This window comes from Ovis canadensis, chromosome 3 (assembly GCF_042477335.2).
Source record: "Ovis canadensis isolate MfBH-ARS-UI-01 breed Bighorn chromosome 3, ARS-UI_OviCan_v2, whole genome shotgun sequence".
Taxonomy (NCBI): domain Eukaryota; kingdom Metazoa; phylum Chordata; class Mammalia; order Artiodactyla; family Bovidae; genus Ovis; species Ovis canadensis.
In genome coordinates, this window is record NC_091247.1 from 191,270,773 (window position 1) to 191,297,205 (window position 26,433).

Below are 26,433 nucleotides of genomic sequence, written 5' to 3' on the forward strand. Positions count from 1 at the left end.
GTTCCATCAGTACCTGTAGAAGCCTTCACAGAAGCTCTGACAGGCCTCACAGTGTGATATCAATTTCCACGTCAATTGTTGTTGTTCAGTCACTAAGTCGTGTACAACTCTTTGCGACCCCATGTACTGCAGCCACCAGGCTTCTCTGTCCTCCACTAGCTCCCAGAGTTTGTTCAAACTTATGTCCATTGAGTTGTTGATGCCATCCAACTATCTCATTCTCTGTTGCCCCTTTCTCCTGCCCTCAGGATAAAGAAGTGTGCCCATGCCTAATTAGATGGGGGATATACTGCGGTTTCATTTTGTCAATTTATTCACCTGTTATGAAAAGCTCAGTTCAGTTCAGTTCACTCAGTCTTGTCCGACTCTTTGTGACCCCATGAATCGCAGCATGCCAGGCCTCCCTGTCTGTCACCAACTCCCAGAGTTCACTCAAACTCACGTCCATTGAGTCGGTGATGCCATCCAGCCATCTTATCTGTTGTGCCCTTCTCCTCCTGCCCCCAATCCCTCCCAGCATCAGAGTCTTTTCCAATGAGTCAACTCTTTGCATGAGGTGGCCAAAGTACTGGAGCTTCAGCTTTAGCATCATTCCTTCCAAAGAACATCCAGGACTGATCTCCTTCAGAATGGACTGGTTGGATCTCCTTGCAGTCCAAGGGACTCTCAAGAGTCTTCTCCAACACCACAGTTCAAAAGCATCAATTCTTCGGCGCTCAGCCTTCTTCATAGTCCAACTCTCACATCCATACATAACTACTGGAAAAACCTTGACTAGACAGACCTTAGTTGGCAAAGTAATGTCTCTGGTTTTTAATATGCCATCTACGTTGGTCATAACTTTCCTTCCAAGGAGTAAGCGTCTTTTAATTTCATGGCTGCAATCACCATCTGCAGTGATTTTGGAGCCCCCCCCCCAAAATAAAGTCTGACACTGTTTCCTCTGTTTCCCCATCTATTTACTTAAAGCTTTTTCTCTGAAATTCAGAAAAACAGCCTGTGGACTTGCTTGGTTGTTGAGAGGAAATACACATCCTTGGTGAATCACATGCTTGGTGAAAATGTTGCTTTCATATTTTCCACCTTTTGAATTGACTTGTCAATTCCATCTAAAGGGCTAACAGAGTATTCCTATATAGATGGAGGCTTACATTGGTAATGGGCTTTGGATTTCCCTAAATTGCCTATTATAGAGCCCAAAGAATGCATTAGGGAGTTTTAATACTGTCGAATGCTGTCCCAGAGGTGATCTGTACTGTCAGAATACATAGGTAATTCCCTTATTAAGCATTTTGTAATATCTATTTTGAAATTTTCTGCCTCTCTTCTTATTCGTTTTTACATGGAAATAACTGCTTAAGCCTTTCTTTTCTAAGAAGCTTTCCTGGCATGACTGAAAAAGAGGCTCAAAATTGCTCCCGATTCTTTCTTGCCTAAATGTTACCTTTAGCCATCACCCCTGCAAAATGAAGACCCACTCCTTCGTGTAGCTCCAACATCAGCTGAGTGGATTCTGAACTATCAGTCTGCCATTTAGGCCTTCTCAGCTTGGCATTTGCCTAAGAATGAGGCTTCCAGGGGGTTTGACTGTTTCAGTTACTGGGCTATTTTACATTCAGTGCAGCACTATTCATTTGTGTACTTGGTGACAACTTTATACTAAAAACCCTTTGTGATATCAGACCAGACACAGGAAAAATTACTCTACCATCTAACTTAAATTTCTTACGAGTAGTCTGAAATGTGACAGTAAAGCTGTTTGGTGGCATTTCAGGGGAGGGAGAGGGGAGGCTCTGAAGAGCTCCGGCACCGTAGTCCTTTATGTCTCAGCCAAGAAAGAATTCACCACGAGGCAAACAATAGGTAAACAATTTATTAGAATAGAATGCTTGCGAGGCTTACAAGCAGGCTGGTGAGAGAGTGCCACACCTGAGAACTTAGTGGACTACAATTTTTTAATCAAAAAAAAAAGTGGAGAGGTGGAGAAGACCTTCTTTGACTTTGCTGAGTAGACATCATGCTTCCATCATCACCTCCTCTCCCAGCTTGAGCAGGGAAGTTTTCTTGTCCCTATATGGTCAAAAAAGGTCTACAAATTATTATTTTTTTTAATGTGTGCAGAGAGCGTGTCCTAGAGATCATTAACTTGCTGAGTTCACTGGGCAGGATGTAGGTCTCATGCTGCCATTGTTCTGTTGTTTGGGGGCATGTCTCGCGCTTCGGTTGCATGGTTTTATTGCTAAGCAAGCCTGCTTGGTTTTGCTGTTAAGCGAACCTGCTTTCTTGAGTAATCATTAATTTACAGGGGTCTCACATATTTTTTTCTTTTCATATTTTTTACAATCCCCCAGTAGGATTAACTATTTTTAATCACCTACTTTGACCCTTTACTCTCTCCCTACAAAAGTATATTACTTTGGAAGGAATTTCAAAAGCACTACATTCTCCTTAGTTTCAGAAACTAATTTTTAAAGAGAGAATATAAGTTTAATGGATGATTTTAGAAACATTAACAAGCTGATAAAAGCCAAAACATTTGGTAGCTACTGTGTGCCAGAGACACAGGGAAATCAGACAATTGCCAAAGAAAGCAGTAATATTGGAACCCAGTCATTCTGGTTTTTGAGTTTGTGCTTTTAGCTACTATGCAGAGAAGCTGCTTAGCTGTGCTTGGTAAATAAGAAGTGCTCAATAAATGGAAGCTATATTGTAATTTTCTTATGAGTCTAAGGCTTGGGGTGCTTCTCCGTTCCTAGGATCACTTCTATAATATTGAAAGAGCTATAGAAACAGAGATATAAAATAAATAATTATATCACTCGCCTCTGTTATTTTTTTTAAAGCTTAATTGAGAAGACTTATAAAGATCTAGGAATGTAGAAAATAGTAAAACCATGGTTTAAAAAATAACTTAGTAATTATTGGATTTCTGTTTGTACAGATTACCTTACTAGTCTCTGGGATGAAAGAAGTAACTAAAATGAATAAGACATGGGTCCTGCCTATGAAGGAGCTTACAGCCTAATAATGGTCACAGACAGAGAGTGACAGAATGGATGCAGAAATGCCAATCATGGCCCAGTGATGGAACATGCTAAATTTGAAGTTCCAAAGTTGAATCCTAGTTTTAAAATACCTGTGTGCTAAGAGCAAATCCTGTGAGCACTCGAAATCTCAGGGTTTTTAAAAATTTTTGTTGGACTGGTGGTTACTAATATTGTTTTCTAAATCTTTAAAATGGAAATAATTATGCAGAATTCAAAATGCTTAATGGGAATTAAATAATGCAAATGAATCACTTACTCTGTCTTTAGCAGTGAATAAATGTTCAGCAAAGAGCTACTGTGAAACATGAAGCTTTGAAAACTTGACTGTGTGGAGCACTCACTGATAGACTCCCACCCTCCTGCTGGAGGCAGTGGGGGTGCCCTTTAGGTGCAGTGCCAGGACCTTGCAGAAGCAAAGTAGGCTCAAGCCTAGTTGCTCTTCAGAATGCTGAGCTAAAGAACAAGGGGGCAGTTGCCCCTTTGGAGGCCAGAGCAAGGCTTTTATTCCTCTACTATCTTTTTTTCTTAGTGGAGACTCAAAATAAATTAAAAATTTAAGAAAGGTAGCGTATATATGGTCTGTGATTGTGTTACATGGTTAAGAGCTCTGGTGAGAGGATAATCAGAGCTGGTAAGAGCATTACAATCTCAGAACACTAAGGTCTCTATATGAGTACACCAAGTGATTTTAACATACAGTGAGGGCAGAGATGTACTGGAGTAGTGATCTCTTGGGTTCTGTAGGATAGATATCAAAGGTCACTCAGTCTGGCTAGACTCATACCCACTAGTCCACACCACTGGGTATGTTTGTAATAGTGCTTAGAACCATATTATAGAAGGTTTTAAACTAAGTGTCTGTGAGTAGTAGGGAATTAATGAAGATTTTTTTATATAAGGCCATGTGTTGAGAGCAATACTCTAGGGGGAAAAAAAATGCATCATTTAGTTGTCTCTATATAGTAGAAGGAGGACAAAGAGGGAACTAGAAGTGGGGTATGAACTAAAGTGTTAGCAAGTGAAACTGAATAAGACGCACTCCAAGCTGTAATAATAATCCAATAGAATTATAGGAATATCATCTTTGTTTTTTTAATATAGGATAATTAACAAAGAAACATGGGCCATATATAATGCAGATATGAAAAGGATGTTATTGAATTCAGAAACAGGTTGAAATGAAGTTTAATTCTCACAGACTAATTACATACTATATGACAAGGAAGGTTCTACTTAGGTGATTATTTGCTATAAGTTAATGTGGAATGAAGCAGGACAAAGGCTAATAGAGTTTTGCCAAGAAAATGCAGGATCATAGCAAACACCCTCTTCCAACAACACAAGAGAAGACTCTACGCATGGACATCACCAGATGGTCAACACTGAAATCAGATTGATTATATTCTTTGCAGCCAAAGATGGAGAAGCTCTATACAGTCAGCAAACACAAGACCAGGAGCTGACTGTGGCTCAGATCATGAACTGCTTATTACCAAATTCAGACCGAAATTGAAGAAAGTAGGGAAAACCACTAGACCATTCAGGTATGACCTAAATCAAATCCCTTATGATTATACAGTGGAAGTGAGAAATAGATTTACGGGACTAGATCTGATAGACAGAGTGCCTGATGAACTATGGATGGAGGTTCGTGACATTGTGCAGGAGACAGGGATTAAGACCATCCCCTAGAAAAAGAAATGCAAAAAGCAAAATGGCTGTCTGAAGAGGCCTTATAAATAGCTGTGAAAGTAAGAGAAGCAAAAAGCAAAGGAGAAAAGAAAAGATATACCATTTGAATGCAGAGTTCCAAAGAATAGCAAGGAGAGATAAGAAAGCCTTCCTCAGCAATTAATGCAAAGAAATAGAGGAAAAAATAGAATGGGAAAGACTAGAGATCTCTTCAAGAAAATTAGAGATACCAAGGGAACATTTCATGCAAAGATGGGCTCGATAAAGGACAAAAAATGGTAGGGACCTAAAAGAAGCAGAAGATATTAAGAAGAGGTGTCAAGAATACACAGAAGAACTATACAAAAAAGAGCTTCATGACCAAGATAATCACCATGGTGTGATCGCTCACCTAGAGCCAGACATCCTGGAATGTGAAGTCAAGTGGCCTTAGAAAGCATCACTACGAACAAAGCTAGTGGAGGTGATGGAATTCCAGTTGAGCTGTGTCAAATCCTGAAAGATGATGCTGTGAAAGTGCTGCACTCAATATGCCAGCAAATTTGGAAAACTCAGCAGTGGTCACAGGACTGGAAAAGGTCAGTTTTCATTCCAGTCCCAAAGAAAGGCAATGCCAAATAATGCTCAAACTACTGCACAATTGCACTCATCTCACACGCTAGTAAAGTAATGCTCAAAATTCTCCAAGCCAGGCTTCAGCAATACGTGAACCGTGAACTTCCAGATGTTCAAGCTGGTTTTAGAAAAGGCAGAGGAACCAGAGATCAAATTGCCAACATCCGCTGGATCATGCAAAAAGCAAAAGAGTTCCAGGAAAACATCTATTTCTGCTTTATTGACTACGCCAAAGCCTTTGACTATGTGGATCCCAAAATCTGTGGAAAATTCTGAAAGAGATGGGAATACCAGACCACCTGACCTGCCTCTTCAGAAATCTGTATGCAGGTCAGGAAGCAACAATTAGAACTGGACATGGAACAACAGACTGTTTCCAAATAGGAAAAGGAGTACGTCAAGGCAGTATATTGTCACCCTGCTTATTTAACTTCTATGCAGAGTACATCATGAGAAATGCTGGACTGGAAGAAACATAAGCTGGAATCAAGATTGCCAGGAGAAATATCAATAACTTCAGATATGCAGATGACACCACCCTTATGGCAGAAAGTGAAGAAAAACTAAAGAGCTTCTGATGAAAGTGAAAGAGGAGAGCGAAAAAGTTGGCTTAAAGCTCAATATCCAGAAAACTAAGATCATGGCATCTGGTCCCATCACTTCATGGGAAATAGATGGGGAAACAGTGGGAACAGTGTCAGACTTTATTTTGGGGGGCTCCAAAATCACTGCAGATAGTGATTGCAGCCATGAAATTAAAAGCCAGTTAGTTGCTCCTTGGAAGGAAAGTTATGACCAACCTGGACAGCATATTAAAAAGCAGACATTACTTTGTCAACAAAGGTCCATCTAGTCAAGGCTATGGTTTTTCCAGTGGTCATGTATGGATGTGAGAGTTGGAGTGGTCATGTATGGATGTGAGAGTTGGAGAGTTGGAGTATAAAGAAAGCTGAGCACCGAGGAATTGATGCTTTTGAACTGTGGTGTTGGAGAAGACTCTTGAGAGTCCCTTGGACTGCAAGGAGATCCAACCAGTCCATCCCTAAGGAGATCAGCCCTGAGTATTCGTTGTAAGGACTTACACTGAAGCTGAAACTCCAATACTTTGGCCACCTGATGTGAAGAGCTGACTCACTTGAAAAGACCCTAATGCTGGGAAAGATTGAGGGCAGGAGGAGAAGGGGATGACAGAGGATGAGATGCTTGGATGGCATCACAGACTCAATGGACATGGGTTTGGGTGGACTCCGGGAGTTGGTGATGGACAGGGAGGCCTGGCGTGCTGTGGTCATGGGGTTGCAAAGAGTCAGACATAACTGAGCAACTGAACTGAAATGAACTGAATGTTTCAAAAGCTCACCAGCTTCATAACTCCTACCAAAGGGTGAACAAGGAAGATCTACAGGAGAAATATATTTTTCCTACTATTCCTCTCCCTTTCAGGAACCTAAACAACAACAACAGAACTACCGCTTATCATTTTCTTGGGCTTTCTTTAAAAACATTTATAATTATCTGTCAACTTGGCATGTGCCTGACCCCTACTGGGGACTAAGGACTGTCAGAGGCTCCCATGGAAATGCAGAGTCCTCCAGGAATGCAGAGCCAAGACGAAGAGTCTCCTCTGCCCCAATCTTTGCATCTTGTAATATTTATACACCACATGAAATTACAGGATGAGGTGTTTTCTTGAAAATTTATCAGTCAGTCCTTGAAGAGATTAATAGAGGTACAGATTTTCATAAAGAATTCAAAGTTCCCTGTGAATAACTTTGATGCTAACTTTTCCAATATGTCACATGAATGTGAATGGACAACCTCAAGTATTTAGATTCATGGACTGCACATGGTAATTAATCTCACTGAGTTAATATACAAAAGGTTAAGCTGTCATTCTAATTGATGTGAGTCATAACAAATGCAAGTCATTAAATCTTTGCTGTCAAATTGTTGTGGCTTTTTCTTTGCTGATTTTAAAGAATATCCAAGCCAAATTATGTCCTGAGGGGCTTGAATTTCAGCCTTAATTTTCTAAATCTGTATCTTCCTTTGTATTTCAGGAAAATTTCCAAAGTAATGTTAATAAAGATTTATAAAATCCTTGGGGGAAGAGTTCTTCTAACCATGAAATCAATAGTTAAATTACCAGGATTAAAAATATGTTTTTTATTTAAAAACATGTGCCCATGGAAGAATTACTTCAAAGTTTATTTTAAAAGAGAAACCCAAGTGTGTGTACACATAGTGAACTTCCATAGAGTCTTATGGACTCTCTGAATGTTTAACGACTAAATGAATGGATTAACAAGAAAGCAATTTGGTGCTTTCAGAGCTCTAAGAGCTGTAATGCAGATTTGTTAAACTATACATCTTTAAAGCCCCATCCCAAGGACGAGCCACTTAAGGAGGCAGGTGTTACACCTTGATATCAAGAGGAGCCCAGTAGGAGTTAGCTAGATCCCAAAAAGGAGAGGATAGCATGGACAGCCACATCCCCTGGGAAATAGCTACAATTTATGGTGATAAATGTTTGTAAACCAAATGGTAGTAAACACAGTATCTGTGCTGGAAACATGGCTTTTTTCCCAAAGTCTGTGATTGAAAACAGCCTTGCAGCATGCTACTTTTAGCACTTGGAACTCAAGCGTATGGAGTCAGTACTGGGTTTCCCCTGTAGATCTTCATTCCATAGAGCCTGAAGCCCTACATAGAGGTTTTGTGGCAGGAGTTACTCTCAGGTGCCTTTGAAAATTCAGGGAGCAGTGCTGCTGAAATCTCAATGTGTGTACGAATTACCTGAGAATCTTTTTTGAATGAAGGGTCTGAATTTTTTACTTCCAAATGGGGCCTGAGACTCTGCATTGCTAACCAAAGGTTAGGTGATGTTGAAGATACTGATCCATGGATCACACTTTGAGCATCAATGTCATAAGAGGTGGATTTTAAGCAATTAGAGTAAGCAGATATGGTATGAGGGAAGAGCACTGGAGCTTGACTCAGAGTCATAGTTATATGAACATGATGAGTCGCTTAACTTTTCTGAATCCAGATTTTCATATTAGAAAAATGAGTATGATAAGGTAATAATACTTACTGCATGAGATTGTTGTGAGAATTAAATTAATATTATGTGAAAACTGACCAGAGCATTTGGTATATATTCATTGCTGAATAATTGATTGTTGATCCTATATAAACATAAGCATACGATTCAGTGTTGGTAACTGATAAAGTTGAGGGACACTTAGGCTATGTGCCCTTCATCGTTCTACAGGTTCTATTCTTTATTCCACCTCTGTTGTCGATTACAGTGTCTAGGGTTTAGCAAGTGTTCAGTGTTTGTGGCATTGCATTGATGGCAGCGTTGATCACTGCCAGTGTACATTTTGGGCTTCTAAGACACTGATGTCATACTAATGACCCAATGTTTCCCCATGGCACTAACAGGAAAGAGAACTTTCACCCAAAATAATAACTTTCAGGCCTTGAGTCCTCTTTGAATGAAAAATGTAGTCACTGGGAGAAAACTAAAATAAAGAAGACCATCAGACCAATTTTCAATAAAAATATGAGGATAAAATAGCGTCATTCTTTGCCAGCCAGTATCTCATAATTTCACAAATTATGTATAAGAGCTCTCTCTCTATTAGAAAAGCAAAGATGGACATGGGTCGTTTGTCTGGCTTGCTTCTATTAGGACCCCAGCCTGCAATGGTGTAGCTAGTATGAGAGGGGCTTGAGCCATTCTCCACATTATAAAGCGGCTCCCATGCTGCCCAGGTCATGTGCTCAAAACTGCTCCTCTGAAGGTTAAAGTTTCTATTTAAACAATTTATAAAATTTTAAATAGAATTCTCAAAAAGCGCATAGCAGGAAATGGAAGGTGGAGAAATCAGTGAATAATCTTCAGCATCGTTTACATCTTAATATCTCTTTCCACTGAGAATTCGGAGACAGAAACTTGTTAGCACCTGGAGGAAGTCTAGTTTAATTTATTTGCAGTAAAATCCAGAGTGAATCCGTTAATCTTTGTTAAAAGAAATGAGATTTTCAAGTCTAATCAGAGGATTTAAAGTTTTATTAAAAGATATCCTTTTTTCCCCTCTTATAATCTATAGGTCTCAGGAGAAAAAGGAAGAGGCTATCACCCTACTGAAGGATTCCATTAAATATGGTCCAGAGTTTGCAGATGCATATTCAAGCTTAGCTTCATTATTGGCTGAGCAGGTAATTGTTTCCATTTAGTTTTACATAATATTTTCTTAACTGTTTCTGTTGAATGTATAAATTAATGTTATAATCACAGATTTCTTATATCATTTAACTTGTAAGTTCATAATGGAAAACTAACCTGTATGTCAGTTTTCTTCTTGATAGAAATCACAAATCTAGGTTTCTCAGTCCAGTATTCTTTGTACATGTATGGGGTCTCTAGATTAAGATGGTCCATTATAAACCACTACTAAATTCTCTATCACTTTGGGACAAAATCCATCTTGAACAGTACGTGATATTTCCTTGTTTAATTACTACTCATTTATATTTTTCTGGGGAATTGCTAATGGACTAAGATCTCTGAACTCAATATGGAAACAATTACCGATAATCTTATAGATTCTATGTCTTAATACCTATCAGAAGATCAGAGAGTCACATAGGGCAGGCTCCTAAGAGAGAACATTTTTCATGGCATAAAACGGAGAAGTATTTTGATTTCCCTCCTTTTCACTGTATCTAAAATTTTCAGGTGGCTCCGTGGTGAAAGAATCCACCTGCCAATGCAAGGGACGTGGGTTCAATCCTTGGGTTAAGAAGATCCCCTGGAGGAGGAAATGGCAACCCACTCCAGTATTCTTGCCTGGGAAATCCATGGACAGAGGAGCCTGGCGGGCTGCAGTCCATGGGGTTGTAGAGTCAGACACGACTAACTGTACATGCAGGCTCCTGGCTACAAACCATTTGATCCCACATTTCAGTGTCCTAGATGCATGCCCCCTGCTGTGGGAAAACAAATAGAAATTGTCTTCTCTAAATTGATGATAGAGTTTTGTTGACACACATAAGTGACCTCAATAGAAGGTAGATTCTGCTATTATACAATTTCCAGATTGTCTTTAAAATTAAACTCAAACTCAACACCTTTGAAAGATGCCCTCCAGCTTTGACTTAAATGTAATGAATGATTTGATGTTGTCAGGTACACAGGGGTGCAATTTGCATTTGAAAAACCTTGGAGATTTCACCAGGAAACAAAATTAGGACATTCAGTGGCTATTTAAATGTCAGAAGTGATAAATCTAGTTGTCTTGCTCTGCTAGTCTCCGTATAGTGTAGGTGGGCTTTAGACAAAGGCCTGTGTCTGTAGTGAGTGATTTTAATGCATGTTTTAACACAAAGTTTAAGCTAAAATGATGATGCTCATGTTTTATGGTAGACATGGCAGTCCTCAGCTGCCTTGGTTTGTATTGAAGCAGACACAGTAGGAGTTTTCTGGAGAAAAGATTCCATCATTATTCCCTTTTCTCACTTCATCCTAGCTCCTTCATTTTCATAGGAAGACCTTCGCCTACCTCTGCCCGGCTGGTGGCTTGCAGCTACTCAGACAAGGCATGCAGCTGTGGCCTTTGCACTAACTGTGCCCTTTGCCTGCAGCACTGTTCTCCCAGACAGCTTAGAGTTTCCTTCCTCATCTGTGCTGGTTTCTGCCCAAATATTTCTGTGTGGAAGGGCTATCTATGATTACCCTTTTGAAACAACTCCGTCACTGCCCCACACGTTCTTTGATTTCTCTCCGAAGCATTCATCACCATCTAACATACATTTATTTATGTCTGTGATCTTTCTCCCACCATTAGAATCTCCATGAGAAAGGCTGTTTTTTTATTCATGACTTTACCCCCTTTGTCTGTCACATTGTATGCAGTCAGTAAATACTGAGCAAATGAAAAGTGAAAGTCACTCCATTGTGTCTGACTCTTTGTGATCCCATGGACTATACAATCCATGGAGTTCTTCAGGCCAGAATACTGGAGTGGGTAGCCTTTCCCTTCTCCAGGGGATCTTCCCAACCCGGGGATCGAACCCAGGTCTCCTGCATTGCAGGCAGATTCTTTACCAGCTGAGCCACAAGATATTATGGATATGATCTGAAGACCATGTAACCCCTCCAGTCTAGCACATGACCAAGGTTTTACTCATCTTTAAAGTAGGGCTGGGCATGTGGGCAGTGTTTCATGTAACAACCTGTGCCTCAGGGTCATGCTCTTGTGCTGCAATGAGGGACAGCGTGAGAACAGCCAGGTGAAGTTACTCTTTCCAGCCGCAGACCAGAGTTGGGTTGAGGCCAGCACCTGCTACATTGTTCAGTGGCTTTTGGATGAGGACTCAAGGGAAAATTTCTCCCATGGCTCAATATTAGGTTTCTCCTGAACTACAAGTTTTTTGCTTTATTTTTTAATCTAACACATGAAAAATCTAGCTTTGTCTCCATTGGCCCCACCCTAAATAACTGCCTTCTCGACAGGATAGGCTACTTTTCTGTGTGTACTGCTTTTACTGGGTTTATCATTTTCCTTAACAATTTGTTTTATTCAATTTGTGTTCTCTATTTTTGAAAGCTGCTTCAATTCTCTGTAAATGAATTAAGCACGGCATTAAAATCAGACTTTCCTAGTAGCTCAGTTGGTAAAGAATCCACCTGCAATGCAGGAGACCTGTTTCGATTCCTGGGTGGGGAAGATCCCATGGAGAAGGGATAGGCTACCCACTCCAGTATTCTTGGGCTTCCTTTGTGGCTCAGCTGGTAAAGAATCTGCCTGTAATGCAGGAGACCTGGGTTCGATCCCTGGGTTGGGAAGATCCCCTGGAGAAGGGAAAGGCTACCCACACCAATATTCTGGCCTGGAAAATTCCAAGGACTGTATAGTCCATGAGGTCACAAAGAGTTGGACACGACTGAGCAACTTTCACTTTCAAAATCAGTCACATCTCTTTTTTCTTCACAACTTGCCAGGACATACAATAAACATTTAATTGTTCTTCCTGATGAAAATTACCCTGAAGGTAAAAGACAATGTCACTCACTCAACTAATACCAGTGATAACAAGGTATGTTGTTTTAGGGGGAGCTCTTACCGACACTGACCCAGTTCCTTCTCCCTGTAATGCCATCTTTTCTTTCTCTCTTCCTAAATCATCCTCATTTTTCAATTCAACTTTCACTTCCTTCCCCAACACTCGCCCACCTCCCCATCTCATGGGGCATTAGATTTCCTTGGAGCTTTTATGAAATGTTCAGGAACATGCATCAACTCACAAACCAATCACATATTTTTATTTCTTGAATTAATATCTGAACTATATAATGCAAACAGTTTATCAGGCTTATTTTTCTTCACAAGATTGCAAGTTTCTTTAACAAAAGCTATGTCTTTGTTTGCATATTGCTTCTCTAGGGCTCAGGGTTCAGTTCAGTTCAGTTCAGTTCAGTCACTCAGTAGTGTCCGACTCTTTGCGACCCCATGAATCGCAGCCCACCAGGCCTCCCTGTCCATCACCAACTCCTGGAGTTCTCTCAAACTCACATCCATTGAGCCAGTGATGCCATCCAAACATCTCATCCTCTGTCATCCCCTTCTCCTCCTGCCCCCAAGCCCTCCCAGCATCAGAGTCTTTTCCAATGAGTCAACTCTTCGCATGAGGTGGTCAAAGTACTAGAGTTTCAACTTTGGCATCATTCCTTCCAAAGAACACCCAGGGCTGATCTCCTTTAGAATGGACTGGTTGGATCTCCTTGCAGTCCAAGGGACTCTCAAGAGTCTTCTCCAACACCACAGTTCAAAAGCATCAATTCTTCGGTGCTCAGCCTTCTTCACAGTCCAACTCTCACATCCATACATGACCACTGGAAAAACCATAGCCTTGACTAGACAGACCTTAGTTGGCAAAGTAATGTCTCTGATTTTCAATATGCTATCTAGGTTGGTTATAACTTTCCTTCCAAGGAACAAGTGGCTTTTAATTTCATGGCTGCAATCACCATCTGCAGTGATTTTGGAGCCCCAAAAAATAAAGTCTGACACTGTTTCCACTGTTTCCCCATCTATTTCCCATGAAGTGATGGGGCCAGATGCCATAATCTTCGTTTTATAAACGTTGAGCTTTAAGCCAACTTTTTCACTCTCCTCTTTCACTTTCATCAAGAGGCTTTTTAGTTCCTCTTCCCTTTCTGCCATAAGGGTGGTGTCATCTGCATATCTGAGGCATTTTGGTCAGAAATGATAAAGTTAGAAGCAAAAAGAACGTACATAGTGATTTAGTTCGTCAATTTGTTTCTCATGATAGGTGAGTTAACACTTCTGAAACTGATTTATGTGTACCAATGTAGGTTGGTAGGAGACAAATTTCACACTTTCTGAAAAGCAGTATGAAAAGGCAAAATGATAGGATATGGAAAGGGCAACTCCCCAGGTCGGTAGGTGCCCAGTATGCTACTGGAGATCAGTGGAGAAATAACTCCAGAAAGAATGAAGGGATGGAGCCAAAGCAAAAACAATACCCAGCTGTGGATATAACTGGTGATAGAAGCAAGGTCCGATGCTGTAAAGAGCAATATTGCATAGGAACCTGGAATGTCAGGTCCATGAATCAAGGCAAATTGGAAGTGGTCAAACAGGAGATGGCAAGAGTGAACGTCGACATTCTGGGAATCAGCAAACTGAAATGGACTGGAATGGGCTCAGGATACTTCACTGTATAATGCAAGCCAGGCAAGCATACATGCAGCATCTCTGGACTTCATGCACTTCCACGTCAGTTCCCCAAATTAGGAGAATTTGACAGTGAACCAGGTAGCCTATTCTAGACCCCACTTCCTAGTTACCTGTGCAAACTTGAGTGAGAAGTGTTCCACCTCTCTCTTTCCAAATCTAAAGTTGATAACTACTCTAAATCACCTTCCCTAACTCTTACAGCTCCAACACGTTAAGAGCGTCTAAAAGTACCTCCTTTAAAGTCAACTAAGTGCTCATTAGCACTTTTTCATGAATAACTTAAGGTTTCACTTCAATTAGTGCTATTGTTTCTATACAAATAAAGTATTAACATGTTAATATTGTGAAAAGCGATTTGCCTTAATAAATATCCAAGTTTCAAGTTGTATTCCTTTTGTAAATTGATGAACTCCAAGTTCATGAAAAGTTACTTTATTAAAAATGATGATGATGTTTGGTGACACTGAAATTTTAGTCCATTCATCAATATCTTACTATTAACAAATTTTATAGACATATATCGGAGAAGGCAACGGCACCCCACTCCAGTACTTTTGCCTGGAAAATTCCATGGACGGAGGAGCCTGGGAGGCTGTAGATCATGGGGTCACAAAGAGTCGGACATGACTGAGTGACTTCACTTTCACTTTTCACTTTCCTGCATTGGAGAAGGAAATGGCAACCCACTCCAGTGTTCTTGCCTGGAGAATCCCAGGGACAGGGGAGCCTGGTGGGCTGCCATCTCTGGGGTTACACAGAGTCGGATACGAGTGAAGTGACTTAGCAGCAGACTTAGCAGCATAGACATATATATCTGTAAAACATAGTATTTATATATATATATGTTTAAAAAGGGCAACATATATACACTTTCTCAGTTATGTTTTAAAAGTGTCAGATGCCTTATTTAAAATTGATTATTTTTGAGATTAGTTGTTTGTCAGTTGCTTCATTTGCGATTATTTTCTCCCATTCAGAAGGCTGTCTTTTCACCTTGCTTATATTTTCCTTTGTTGTGCAGAAGCTTTTAATTTTAATTAGATCCCATTTGTTTATTTTTGCTTTTATTTCCAGAATTCTGGGAGGTGGATCATAGAGGATCCTGCTGTGATTTATGTCTGAGAGTGTTTTGCCTATGTTCTCCTCTAGGAGTTTTATAGTTTCTGATCTTACATTTAAATCTTTAATCCATTTTGAGTTTATTTTTGTGTGCGGTGTTAGAAAGTGATCTAGTTTCATTCTTTTACAAGTGGTTGACCAGTTTTCCCAGCACCACTTGTTAAAGAGATTGTCTTTACTCCATTGTATATTCTTGCCTCCTTTGTCAAAGATAGGGTGTCCATAGGTGTGTGGATTTATCTCTGGGCTTTCTATTTTGTTCCATTGATCTATATGTCTGTCTTTGTGCCAGTACCATACTGTCTTGATGACTGTGGCTTTGTAGTAGAGCCTGAAGTCAGGCAAGTTGATTCCTCCAGTTCCATTCTTCTTTCTCAAGATTTCTTTGGCTATTCGAGGTTTTTTGTGTTTCCATACAAATCTTGAAATTATTTGTTCTAGTTCTGTGAAAAATGTGGCTGGTAGCTTGATAGGGATTGCATTGAATTTGTAAATTGCTTTGGGTAGTATACTCATTTTCACTATATTGATTCTTCCAGTCCATGAACATGGTATATTTCTCCATCTATTAGTGTCCTCTTTGATTTCTTTCATCAGTGTTTTATAGTTTTCTATATATAGGTCTTTAGTTTCTTTAGGTAGATATATTCCTAAGTATTTTATTCTTTTCGTTGCAATGGTGAATGGAATTGTTTCCTTAATTTCTTTTTCTACTTTCTCATTATTCGTGTATAGGAATGCAAGGGATTTCTGTGTGTTGATTTTATATCCTGCAACTTTACTATATTCATTGATGAGCTCTAGTAATTTTCTGGTGGAGTCTTTAGGGTTTTCCATGTAGAGGATCATGTCATCTGCAAACAGTGAGAGTTTTACTTCTTCTTTTCCAATTTGGATTCCTTTTATTTCTTTTTCTGCTCTGATTGCTGTGGCCAAAACTTCCAGAACTATGTTGAATAGTAGCGGTGAAAGTGGACACCCTTGTCTTGTTCCTGACTTTAGGGGAAATGCTTTCAATTTTTCACCATTGAGGATAATGTTTGCTGTGGGTTTGTCATATAAAGCTTTTATTATGTTGAGGTCTGTTCCTTCTATTCCTGCTTTCTGGAGAGTTTTTATCATAAATGGATGTTGAATTTTGTCAAAGGCCTTCTCTGCATCTATTGAGATAATCATATGGTTTTTATTTTTCAATTTGTTAATGTGGTGAATTACATTGATTGATTTGCGGATATTGAAGAATCCTTGCATCCCTGGGATAAAGCCCACTTGGTCATGGTGTATGATCTTTTTAATGTGTTGTTGGATTCTGATTGCTAGAATTTTGTTGAGGATTTTTGCATCTATGTTCATCAGTGATATTGGCCTGTAGTTTTCTTTTTTTGTGGCATCTTTGTCAGGTTTTGGTATTAGGGTAATGGTGGCCTCATAGAATGAGTTTGGAAGTTTACCTTCCTCTGCAATTTTCTGGAAGAGTTTGAGGAGGATAGGTGTTAGCTCTTCTCGAAATTCTTGGTAGAATTCAGCTGTGAAGCCGTCTGGACCTGGGCTTTTGTTTGCTGGAAGATTTCTGATTACAGTTTCAATTTCCGTGCTTGTGAACGACCCAATCAAAAAATGAGCGAAAGAACTAAATAGACATTTCTCCAAAGAAGACATACGAATGGCTAACAAACACATGAAAAGATGCTCAACATCACTCATTATTAGAGAAATGCAAATCAAAACCACAATGAGGTACCACTTCACACCAGTCAGAATGTCTGCGATCCAAAAATCTGCAAGCAATAAATGCTGGAGAGGGTGTGGAGAAAAGGGAACCCTCCTACACTGTTGGTGGGAATGCAAACTAGTACAGCCACAATGGAGAACAGTGTGGAGATTCCTTAAAAAATTGCAAATAGAACTACCTTATGACCCAGTCAATCCCACTGCTGGGCATACACACCAAGGAAACCAGAATGGAAAGAGACACATGTACCCCAATGTTCATCGCAGCACTGTTTATAATAGCCAGGACATGGAAACAACCTAGATGTCCATCAGCAGATGAATGGATAAGAAAGCTGTGGTACATATACACAATGGAGTATTACTCAGCCGTTAAAAAGAATACATTTGAATCAGTTCTGATGAGATGGATGAAACTGGAGCCGATTATACAGAGTGAAGTAAGCCAGAAAGAAAAACACCAATACAGTATACTAACACATATATATGGAATTTAGGAAGATGGCAATGACGACCCTGTATGCAAGACAGGAAAAAAGACACAGATGTGTATAACGGACTTCTGGACTCAGAGGGAGAGGGAGAGGGTGGGATGATTTGGGAGAATGGCATTCTAACATGTATACTATCATGTAAGAATTGAATCGCCAGTCTATGTCTGACACAGGATACAGCATGCTTGGGGCTGGTGCACGGGGATGACCCAGAGATATGTTATGGGGAGGGAGGTGGGAGGGGGGTTCATGTTTGGGAACGCATGTAAGAATTAAAGATTTTAAAATTTAAAAAATAAAAAACTAAAAAGAAAAATAAATTAAAAAATAATAAATAAAATCGATTATGGGGTAAATTCAATTTTTGAGAACCATAATGGCAAATTGATATAACATTATGGCATGCCACATAAAGTTATAAACAAGTCCTAAGAAAAAAACAAATTATACTATGTCCACGACCTTTCCTTACATACAAAGATCACATCTTTTGCCAGCCTTTCTTATTCTCAATTCAAATGTAAAATACTGTGAACTTGAAGAATGTAATTGAAAGATTGAAAGGTTCTTCTGCTCCTTTGGGCAATTGATTTTAACATCAGAGATAGCTCGTGAGAGAGTAGCTGTTGGGCATAACTCAGGATTGCTTTCACTCTCTAACTTTCAGCATCTCATCGTTATGCTTTGAATTATTTAATAAAAGAATGCTTCAGATGCACAAGCACCAAGCTCATATCCTTTGTTAGCAAATAAATTCATTTCTTGATAGCACAACTTTATTCATTGGCATTCCAGAAAGCAAACCATAGTCGACCTGTAACACACTGGTAACTCTTCCATCACTTTACTGGTCATCTTCCAGGACCACCATATGTGCACGTGCCTAGCCCATGCTCACTGTGGTTGTGGTGGCCCACAATGTTAGAGAACCCTTTCTGGTATGGAGTTGAAATCAACAGTCCTATGATTTGTTCCCCCTGGGCTGGGCCCAAGGGATAGCTTATTAAACACAGTTTTTAGATTTTGGGTTTTTTTAATTTATTTGTTCTTAATTGGGAGGTAATTGCTTTACAATATTGTGTTGATTTCTGCCACACATCAACATAACCCAATGATAGGTACACATATATCCCCTCCCTCTTGAACCTCATTAGAACTGACCCATCCACTTCATTAGAACTGACTCAGATGTGTTCCTTTTCATGGCTGAGTAATATTCTATGGTTTATGAGCACAACCGCTTCCTCATTTCTCTGAATGACTCTTTTCTATACTAAACTTGTTTCTAGTTTGCCCTGATTTCTAAACACTTTCCTTCTGGTCATGTGCTTTACATAGGCTCTGGATGGCCCATTTTCTCTATGACAAAATGGCTCCCAAATGGAGCTGGTTTCTTCAATTATAGTTTGGTAGTTTCAGGAGGATAAGAAATACTTCCCTGGCTTGAGACTATGTTTCTATTGCATAAAACCCTAAAATTAATGATATTAACTGTTTCAGACTTTGTCTGAAACTAACACTGTACTCCTTATTCTGTTGGAACTTAAAGGTAGCAAGTAAATCTATTTGGACATAATAGAGAATTTGAGAGAGAAAATCTGTAAAGTAGGCCAATAATTTGAAAACACCTTATATGAAGGAGCATATTAAGGCCCATGGTGGAGCACAGATTTGAAAGTGATATATAATAGGAAGAAAGTTAGGTGTCTGAAGAAAGTGTTTTAAACATTGTAGAAATGTGGCAGTATTTTGGAGAAGGCTTTTAAATGCATAGTTGAGAGCCATGTTTCAGGAAGATGGTGTGGGAATGGATAAACTCTATTGTGGAAGAAGGAACCTTTTGTACTTACAAACTGTGTGCATCTGAAGGCTGAAAGAGACAAATATTAGAAAATTAAAAACTCCAGAGCAGAGCACCTAAGGGACTTAGAAAATATATGGCCAATGAGAGCTGTGGGGAAGCCAAGGAGAAGCAAGATTTCAGAAACAGAAGAAATAAAATTACACTAATAATATAAAAATCTAATGGAAAACATGGAAAGATCAAAGAAAATAAAATTCACCTTTCACCCCTAGTATCTGGAAACAACAAATATTACCACTTTTAATATACTGCAGTTCTTTTTAATATACTGACTTTTTCCAGTGGAGGTATAATTGAGATATTGGAGGCTTCACAGGTGGCACTAGTGCTAAAAAACCCACCTGCAGGAGAATAAGAAACACGGGTTCAGTTCCTGGGTTGGGAAGATTCCCTAAAGGAGGGTATGGCAACCCACTCCAATATTCTTTTTTATTTAAACCTTAACTGCAGTTATTTTCCTTTTTGGTCAAATTTATTTATTTTTAATTGAAGAAGAATTGCTTCACCGTATTATGTTGGTTTCTGCCAAACATCAACATAAATCAATCATAGGTACACCTATGTCCCCTCCCTCTTGCGTATCCCACCCCTCTAGGTTGTTACGTAGCACCAGTTTGCCACTCCAGTATTCTTGCCTGGAGAAATCCACGGACAGAGGAGTCTAGTGGGCTACAGTCCATAGGGTTGCAAAGAGTTGGACATAACTAAAGTGACTTAGCATGCATGCATGCATAGTAAACATATTTGTTTCAGATATACAATATAATGAATGATACACATATCTTGCAAAATGATTATCACAATAAGTTCAGCACCATACATAGTTACAAAATTTTTTGTGTGTGATAAGAACTTTTAAGATTTACTCTCGATGCAAGACAGTGTTATTAAGTATGGTCACCATACTATACATTACATTCCTAGGACTTAATCACCTTATAAGTGAAAGTTTGTGTCTTTTGACCCCCTTCACAGATTTTATTCACCTCTCTCCCCTGCCTCTGGGAATCTATTCTTTGTGCTTATGATCTTGGTGGTCTGTTTTTTTTAATATTTAATTGAAATATAGTTGATATATGATATTATTGGGCTTTTCTGGTAGTTCAGCTGGTAAAGAGTTTGATTCCTGGGATAAGCTACCCACTCCAGTATTCTTGGGCTTCCCTGGTGGCTCAGATGGCAAAGAATCTGCCTGCAATGCAGGAGACCTGGATTCTATTCCTGGGTTGGGAAGATCTCTTGGAGGAGGGAACAGCTGCCCACACCAGTATTCGTACCTGGAGAATTCCATGGACAGAGGAGCCTGGCAGGCTACAGTCCATGGGGTTGCAAAGACTCCTTTCTCCTGCCTCTGGGAATTTATTTTCTGTGTCTATGAAATTGGTGGGCCAGGTTTTTTTTACATTTTTTAATTGAAATATAGTTGATATATAATATTATGTGTTACAGGTGTACAATATACTGATTCACAATTCTAAAGATTATGCTGTATTTATAGTTATAAAAATTGTCTGTATTCCCTGTGTTGTAGAATATATCCTTGTAACTTATTTCATACATAATAGTTTGCATGTCTTAATCCCCTGCCCCTATATTGCCCATCCCCCCTTCTTTCTCCCTACTGATAACCACTGGTTTGTTCTATCTATGAGTCTGTTTCGTTTTTGTTATATTCACTAGTTTTTTGCATTTTTGAAATTCTACACATGAAAGTGAAGTGAAAGTGTTAGTCACTCAGTCGTGTCCGACTCTTTGCAACCCCATGGACTGTAACCTATCAGGCTCCTCTGTCCATGGAATTCTCAAGGCAAGAACTGGAGTGGGTAGCCATTCCCACTCCAGGAGATCTTCCCTACCCAGGAATTGAGCACAAGTCTTCTGCATTGCTAGCAGATTCTTTATCATCTGAGCCACTCAGTTCAGTTCAGTTCAGTCGCTCAGTCGTGTTTGACTCTTTGTGACCCAATGAATCACAGCACGCCAGGCCTCCCTGTCTATCCCCAACTCCCGGAGTTCACTCAAACTCAGGTCCATCGAGTTGGTGATGCCATCTAGGGAAGCCCAATTCTGCATATAAGTGATATCATACAGTATTTGTCTTTCTCTGATTTATTTCACTTAACATAATGCCCTCTATGTTGTTGCAGATGGCAAAAATTCATTCTTTTGTATGGCTGTGTAGTATTCCATTTCTATAGATAGATAGATAGATAGAGATATAGATATATTAATATGATATATTATTTATCCATTTATTGGTTGATGATCTTGGCTGTTGGAAATAATGCTGCTATGATATTAGAGTGCATGTATCTTCTCAAAATAGTGTTTTGGGTTTTTTTGGATATATAATCAGGAATCGAATTGCTGGGTCATATGAGAGTTCTTTTTTTTTTTTTTTTTTTTTGAGAACTTTACCACTAGCACCACCTGGGAAGCCACCTGCATCTCCTCTTTGGAAGAATATCTATTCAGGTCTTCTGCCCATTTTTCAATTACATTTTTGTTGGTTTCTTTTGATATTGAGTTGTATGAGCTCTTTATATATTTTGGAAATTAACACCTTATCAATCATATCATTTGCAAATATTTTCTCCCATTTAGAAGGCTGTCTTTTTGTTTTGTCAATGGTTTCTTTTGCCATACAAAAGCTTTTAAGTTTAATTAGGTTACCATTGTTTATTGTTGCATCTATTTCCTTTGCTGTAGGACACAGATTCAAAAAAATTGTGCTATGATTTATATCAAAGAGTGTGCTAACTATATTTCCCCTGGAGTTTTATGATTTGTGGTCTTATATTTAGGTCTTACCCATTTTGAGTTTTTTTTTTTTTTTGTACATATTAGAGAATGTTCTGATTTCATTCTTTTACATGTAGCTGTCTAGTTTTCCCAGCAACACTTATTGAAGAGGTTGTTTTTCTCCACTGTATATTCTTGCTGACTTGGTTGTAGATTAATTGATCATAAGTGCATAAGTTTATTTATGAGCTCTCTATTCTGTTCCATTGACCTGTGTGACTATTTTTGTGCCAGTACCATACTGTTTTGATTATTGCGGTGATGTAGTATATTCTGAAGTCATGGAATATGATTCATAATTTTTGTTTTCTGTGGAGTTTTTATATGTGAGGTTATATAATATTTGTCTTTCTCTGACTTATTTCAGTTAGCATAATGTCCTTGAGTTCTATCCATGTTGCCGCAAATGGAAAGATTTTGTTCTTTTTTTGACTGAATAATATTACACTGTGTATGTGCATATATGTGTGTGTGTGTGTCACATTTATTTATCCATTTATCCATCAATGGACACTTTTTGTAGCTTGGCTATTGTAAATAATGTTGCAGTAAACATACAGGTGGAAATATCTTTTCAAATTAGCATTTTTTGTTTTCATGCTTAATAGTCACATGTAATTTATATCCTATTCTTTTGACTTGCTATTATGTTATATATAATATTATATACATTTTCATATTGTTAAATGATCTTCATAAATACCATTTTAATACCTACTTACTAGTTTATGAAGTGATGAATTATGATTTATATAATAATATCTTAACTATTGGTCATTCAGATTCGTGTGTGTGACTTTTTCTTCTTTATGATCCAGTATTTTGGATCATTTTCTAATGATAGATTTCCAGAAGTATTCCCATATCAAAGTGTATCTGCATATTTCATGACTCTTGAGATGCATTACTAAGATGGTTTCTAAAAGAACAGTACTAATACAGTATACCACCAGCAATCTGTAACCTCTGTCTTGAATGTTAGTGGAACATTTAAATGGAAATAGCATGTGGACAGGTGACAGTGCAAGAGATCAGGACTGGAAAGATAGAGTTAGGACTTCAAGTAAATGCATCTATATTATGGTTAGCTAATTTATCTTAGGAGAAAATGGAAGAGTAGTGTGTGGAGGGAACCTTAAAGAACTGTTAAACCTCCTCATTTTGCAGATAGAAATATGAGGTGCACAGAATTAAGTTTGCTCAAGGTCATACAGATAACTAGTGTCAGGACCAAGAATGGGGCCTGTAACTTGACTCCTCTCCCACTGCTCTTTCAGCATATGATGCTGGGGTCCCAGGATTAGACTGTGGTAATAGGCTGTAGTTAATGAGGTTAGGTGTACAAGTACCCATGTGGAAAAGGAGAGGAAAAATGATAGACGAAACCCATCAGGGTGGGTTGTCATAGATGTTAAATACATAAAAGGATGCAGAAGAAAGTTGCCACTCTGTGTCTACTGCAGCACAGAAGTCAAGAAAACAGAATAGAAAATAAACTCTTAGGTTCAAAGTTTAGGTGGTCTCTGGCTTACTAGTCTCTTTTGGTTCTTCATTAGCATTCAGAACTGGCTATACTCCAGCTTCACAGATAGGGTTGTAAACATTTACAAGCCCACCATCATTTTTAACCAGCCTCCTCTTGCCATAGGTTATATAGCTTGCATTACACAGCAGTAAAGGAAATAAAGTTAACATTATCATCCTGTAAATTATAACATTATCACTGTAAATTATTGCCAGCCTATGGAAAAACTCAATTAATTAATTTGATAACACTTAAAATATGTTTCTTTAAGTGTCTGGGGATGTGACTTTAACTGATACAAGAATGGAAAGAAAATTGGAACAATAAAATATAAATTAGAAGTATAGATCAAAAATAAGTTCCATTTCTCTTGTTTGACAAGTGTCATCTTTGTGGTAGATTCAGGCACATATACCATTGCATGTATGGTCAGGTCACCTTGAGCTGAACCCTAACATAATACTTCATCGATTTAAGTGTTCAATTCTTATTTATTGAGCACTTAAGTATCACCAAGTATTAGAAGAAATTGCAAGTATGGGCCTTAACTCATGGAACTTACAGTCTAAAAGGGAAGAATACTCTTAGGGGAATAATCACCACCCTCTGCCCAACACCTCACCCAGTTGTGACAAATGTGCGAAGAGAGTACCAGTGAGAGTGTCACAGGGATCTGATCTCATGTGAGAATGCGTGTTTGGGGAGAGGATCACTGTCCAAAGAGTGAAATTCAGCTTGATACCTTAAGAACATACAGATATTAATGAGGTAAAAAATCATTAGGAAAAGTTTTCTGGCTATAGAAATTAGACCAGGTGAGGGCTGTGCAGTGGGGACAGTGTGATTCCTTCCTCTTAGGGGAGCAAAGTTGTGTGCCTGAAAGTACGTAGAATGAGGACAGAAGAACAGGAGAACCATTTGGAAATGGGAAAGCTGCAATTCCATGAACATGTAGCTCCTCTTCCACTCTTCCTGGTCTCTCCTTCTCTTTTCTGGGGGTGGGGCGTGGTTTCTTTGACCACCCTTTTCCTGGTCTGTCGACTGTTACACACTGTTACATTTGTCATACTTTCTCTTTAGCTTTTATGATTCTTGGCATTTCCTCTGTAAAGTCATCATTTCTTTCTTAAATTTTCACAGGGTAATGTCGATCACAGTCTGCTGGGTGAGGAGAAAATTGAGGATTAGAAATACCCAAATTCCTTGATGAGGAGGAATGCCAAGTTAATTGATTCATTTCAGTTAAATGCAAAAGAGTATTAGACGTCTAAATTTTGCCAGCACCTTTCTCATAAACATCCATGTCAGTGACTGATGGGGGAAGAACTGTTCAATAAAGAAAAGAAAAGCAAAGGAGAGGGTGAGAAAAGAGGCACCTCTGCTTTATGTTCTGAGCCATTGTGTCTTAAAGAGCTGCCTGGAGGAGTCACTGACATGAATTTAAATGTCAAGTGGTCCTACATTTGCCAGGCTTGTAATGGTAAATAGTCGTTTGGCTAATGGGGACATCCCTGACAGATCTGTGTGCGCACATCGTTGGTCAGAGTCAAAGGACTGGGAAGCAGACCAGACGCACGGCCGAGAGGTCAGAGCACACAGCCTTCCTGCTCCAACCCTGTTGGTCTTTCACCGCTTTGGAACATCACACCCTACACCTGCCATACAGTTAGAACATGTTACAGGCCACTCATTAAGCAGCTGTTCACAAAGGGTTGACTAGGCCTCCTGTGGTCCAAGAAGGTTTGTGCAGTTTTTATAATAGTCACAAGTAATTTGCCTTTTTAACTCTAATTCTTTCCCAAGTATACAGTAGTTTTTATAGGCTATGTGATGTATTCACAGTCATGAAAAGAATATGAAAATATTCTCCCCTTTCCAACTGAATGTCCATGTGAGACCACATTCCTTCACATACTTCAGCTAAAAACCATACAGAAATAGATTAGTATAAAAGTAAATATAAGAACCCAGCTATCTTCTATCAATCCAGTTATTTAAAATACTTGGAAAAATAGAAAATAATATCAGTCTTCTCACTAATTTTTTTTTGCTTTGGAAAACATATTTTCTTATGAATATGTTATATCGGTTTATTATTTTAAGTAAATATAGTTTATTATCAGTTTATTAAAGAAAAATGTCTGCTTCATTTCTGTTGTGGTAAATGTTCATAAATGTACATCATATAAACCAAGCTCTTTGGGGTCCTCAGTAAGTTTTAGAGTGCAAACCAGAAGTTGGAAGATAGCTGCATTGAGCCCATGTCCATTTGCTCTCCCGGTTGCTGCAGTTTGAACTATAAGAAATCTTTTCCAGACATATCAGTTGGGTCAAGAGTAAATGACAAAAGGCCCATTTTCAGATCTACTTCTCACTTTCCCTTCGTTGAGGTGAAAAGCATGCCATGTCGGTAATTACAGCACATACAATGTGGAGATGTTGACAGTATTTTATCTCTCCCCACGGGCTCTTTGGTTTCCACCCCACTGAAAATTCTTTTGAGCCTTGGAGTGGGGCCCATGGCTGCACGCTGCCCATTTTTAACCACTGTCCTCGAAGGCTGATTTCATGCTGAGGCAGTGGTTGTTTGGGGACTCTGGTGGCCATATTATTTGTCAGAACTATTCTCCAGGTCACAAACATTTTTAATTAAAGTTGTCCTATAAATAGCTTATATTCATTTCCTCTGGCTCTCACAAGTTAGTGGAGACTGGGAGTGATCAGCTTAGGTCAGGACATCTAGCCAGATGAGGTAAATGAAATTGAACTTGAG

At 39.0% G+C, this 26,433-nt stretch overlaps 1 protein-coding gene across 2 annotated transcripts in view; it reads left to right on the forward strand.

Annotated features, from left to right (window-relative positions):
- The window catches only part of TMTC1 (transmembrane O-mannosyltransferase targeting cadherins 1), a 337,062-nt gene that overhangs the window by 281,779 nt on the left and 28,850 nt on the right, over nucleotides 1–26,433 (forward strand). For both annotated transcript variants that reach the window (XM_069585452.1, XM_069585453.1), the window contains one exon: nucleotides 9,473–9,581. In XM_069585452.1, coding sequence (XP_069441553.1) covers nucleotides 9,473–9,581 — 109 coding nt within the window. The remainder of the gene's footprint in view (nucleotides 1–9,472; nucleotides 9,582–26,433) is intronic.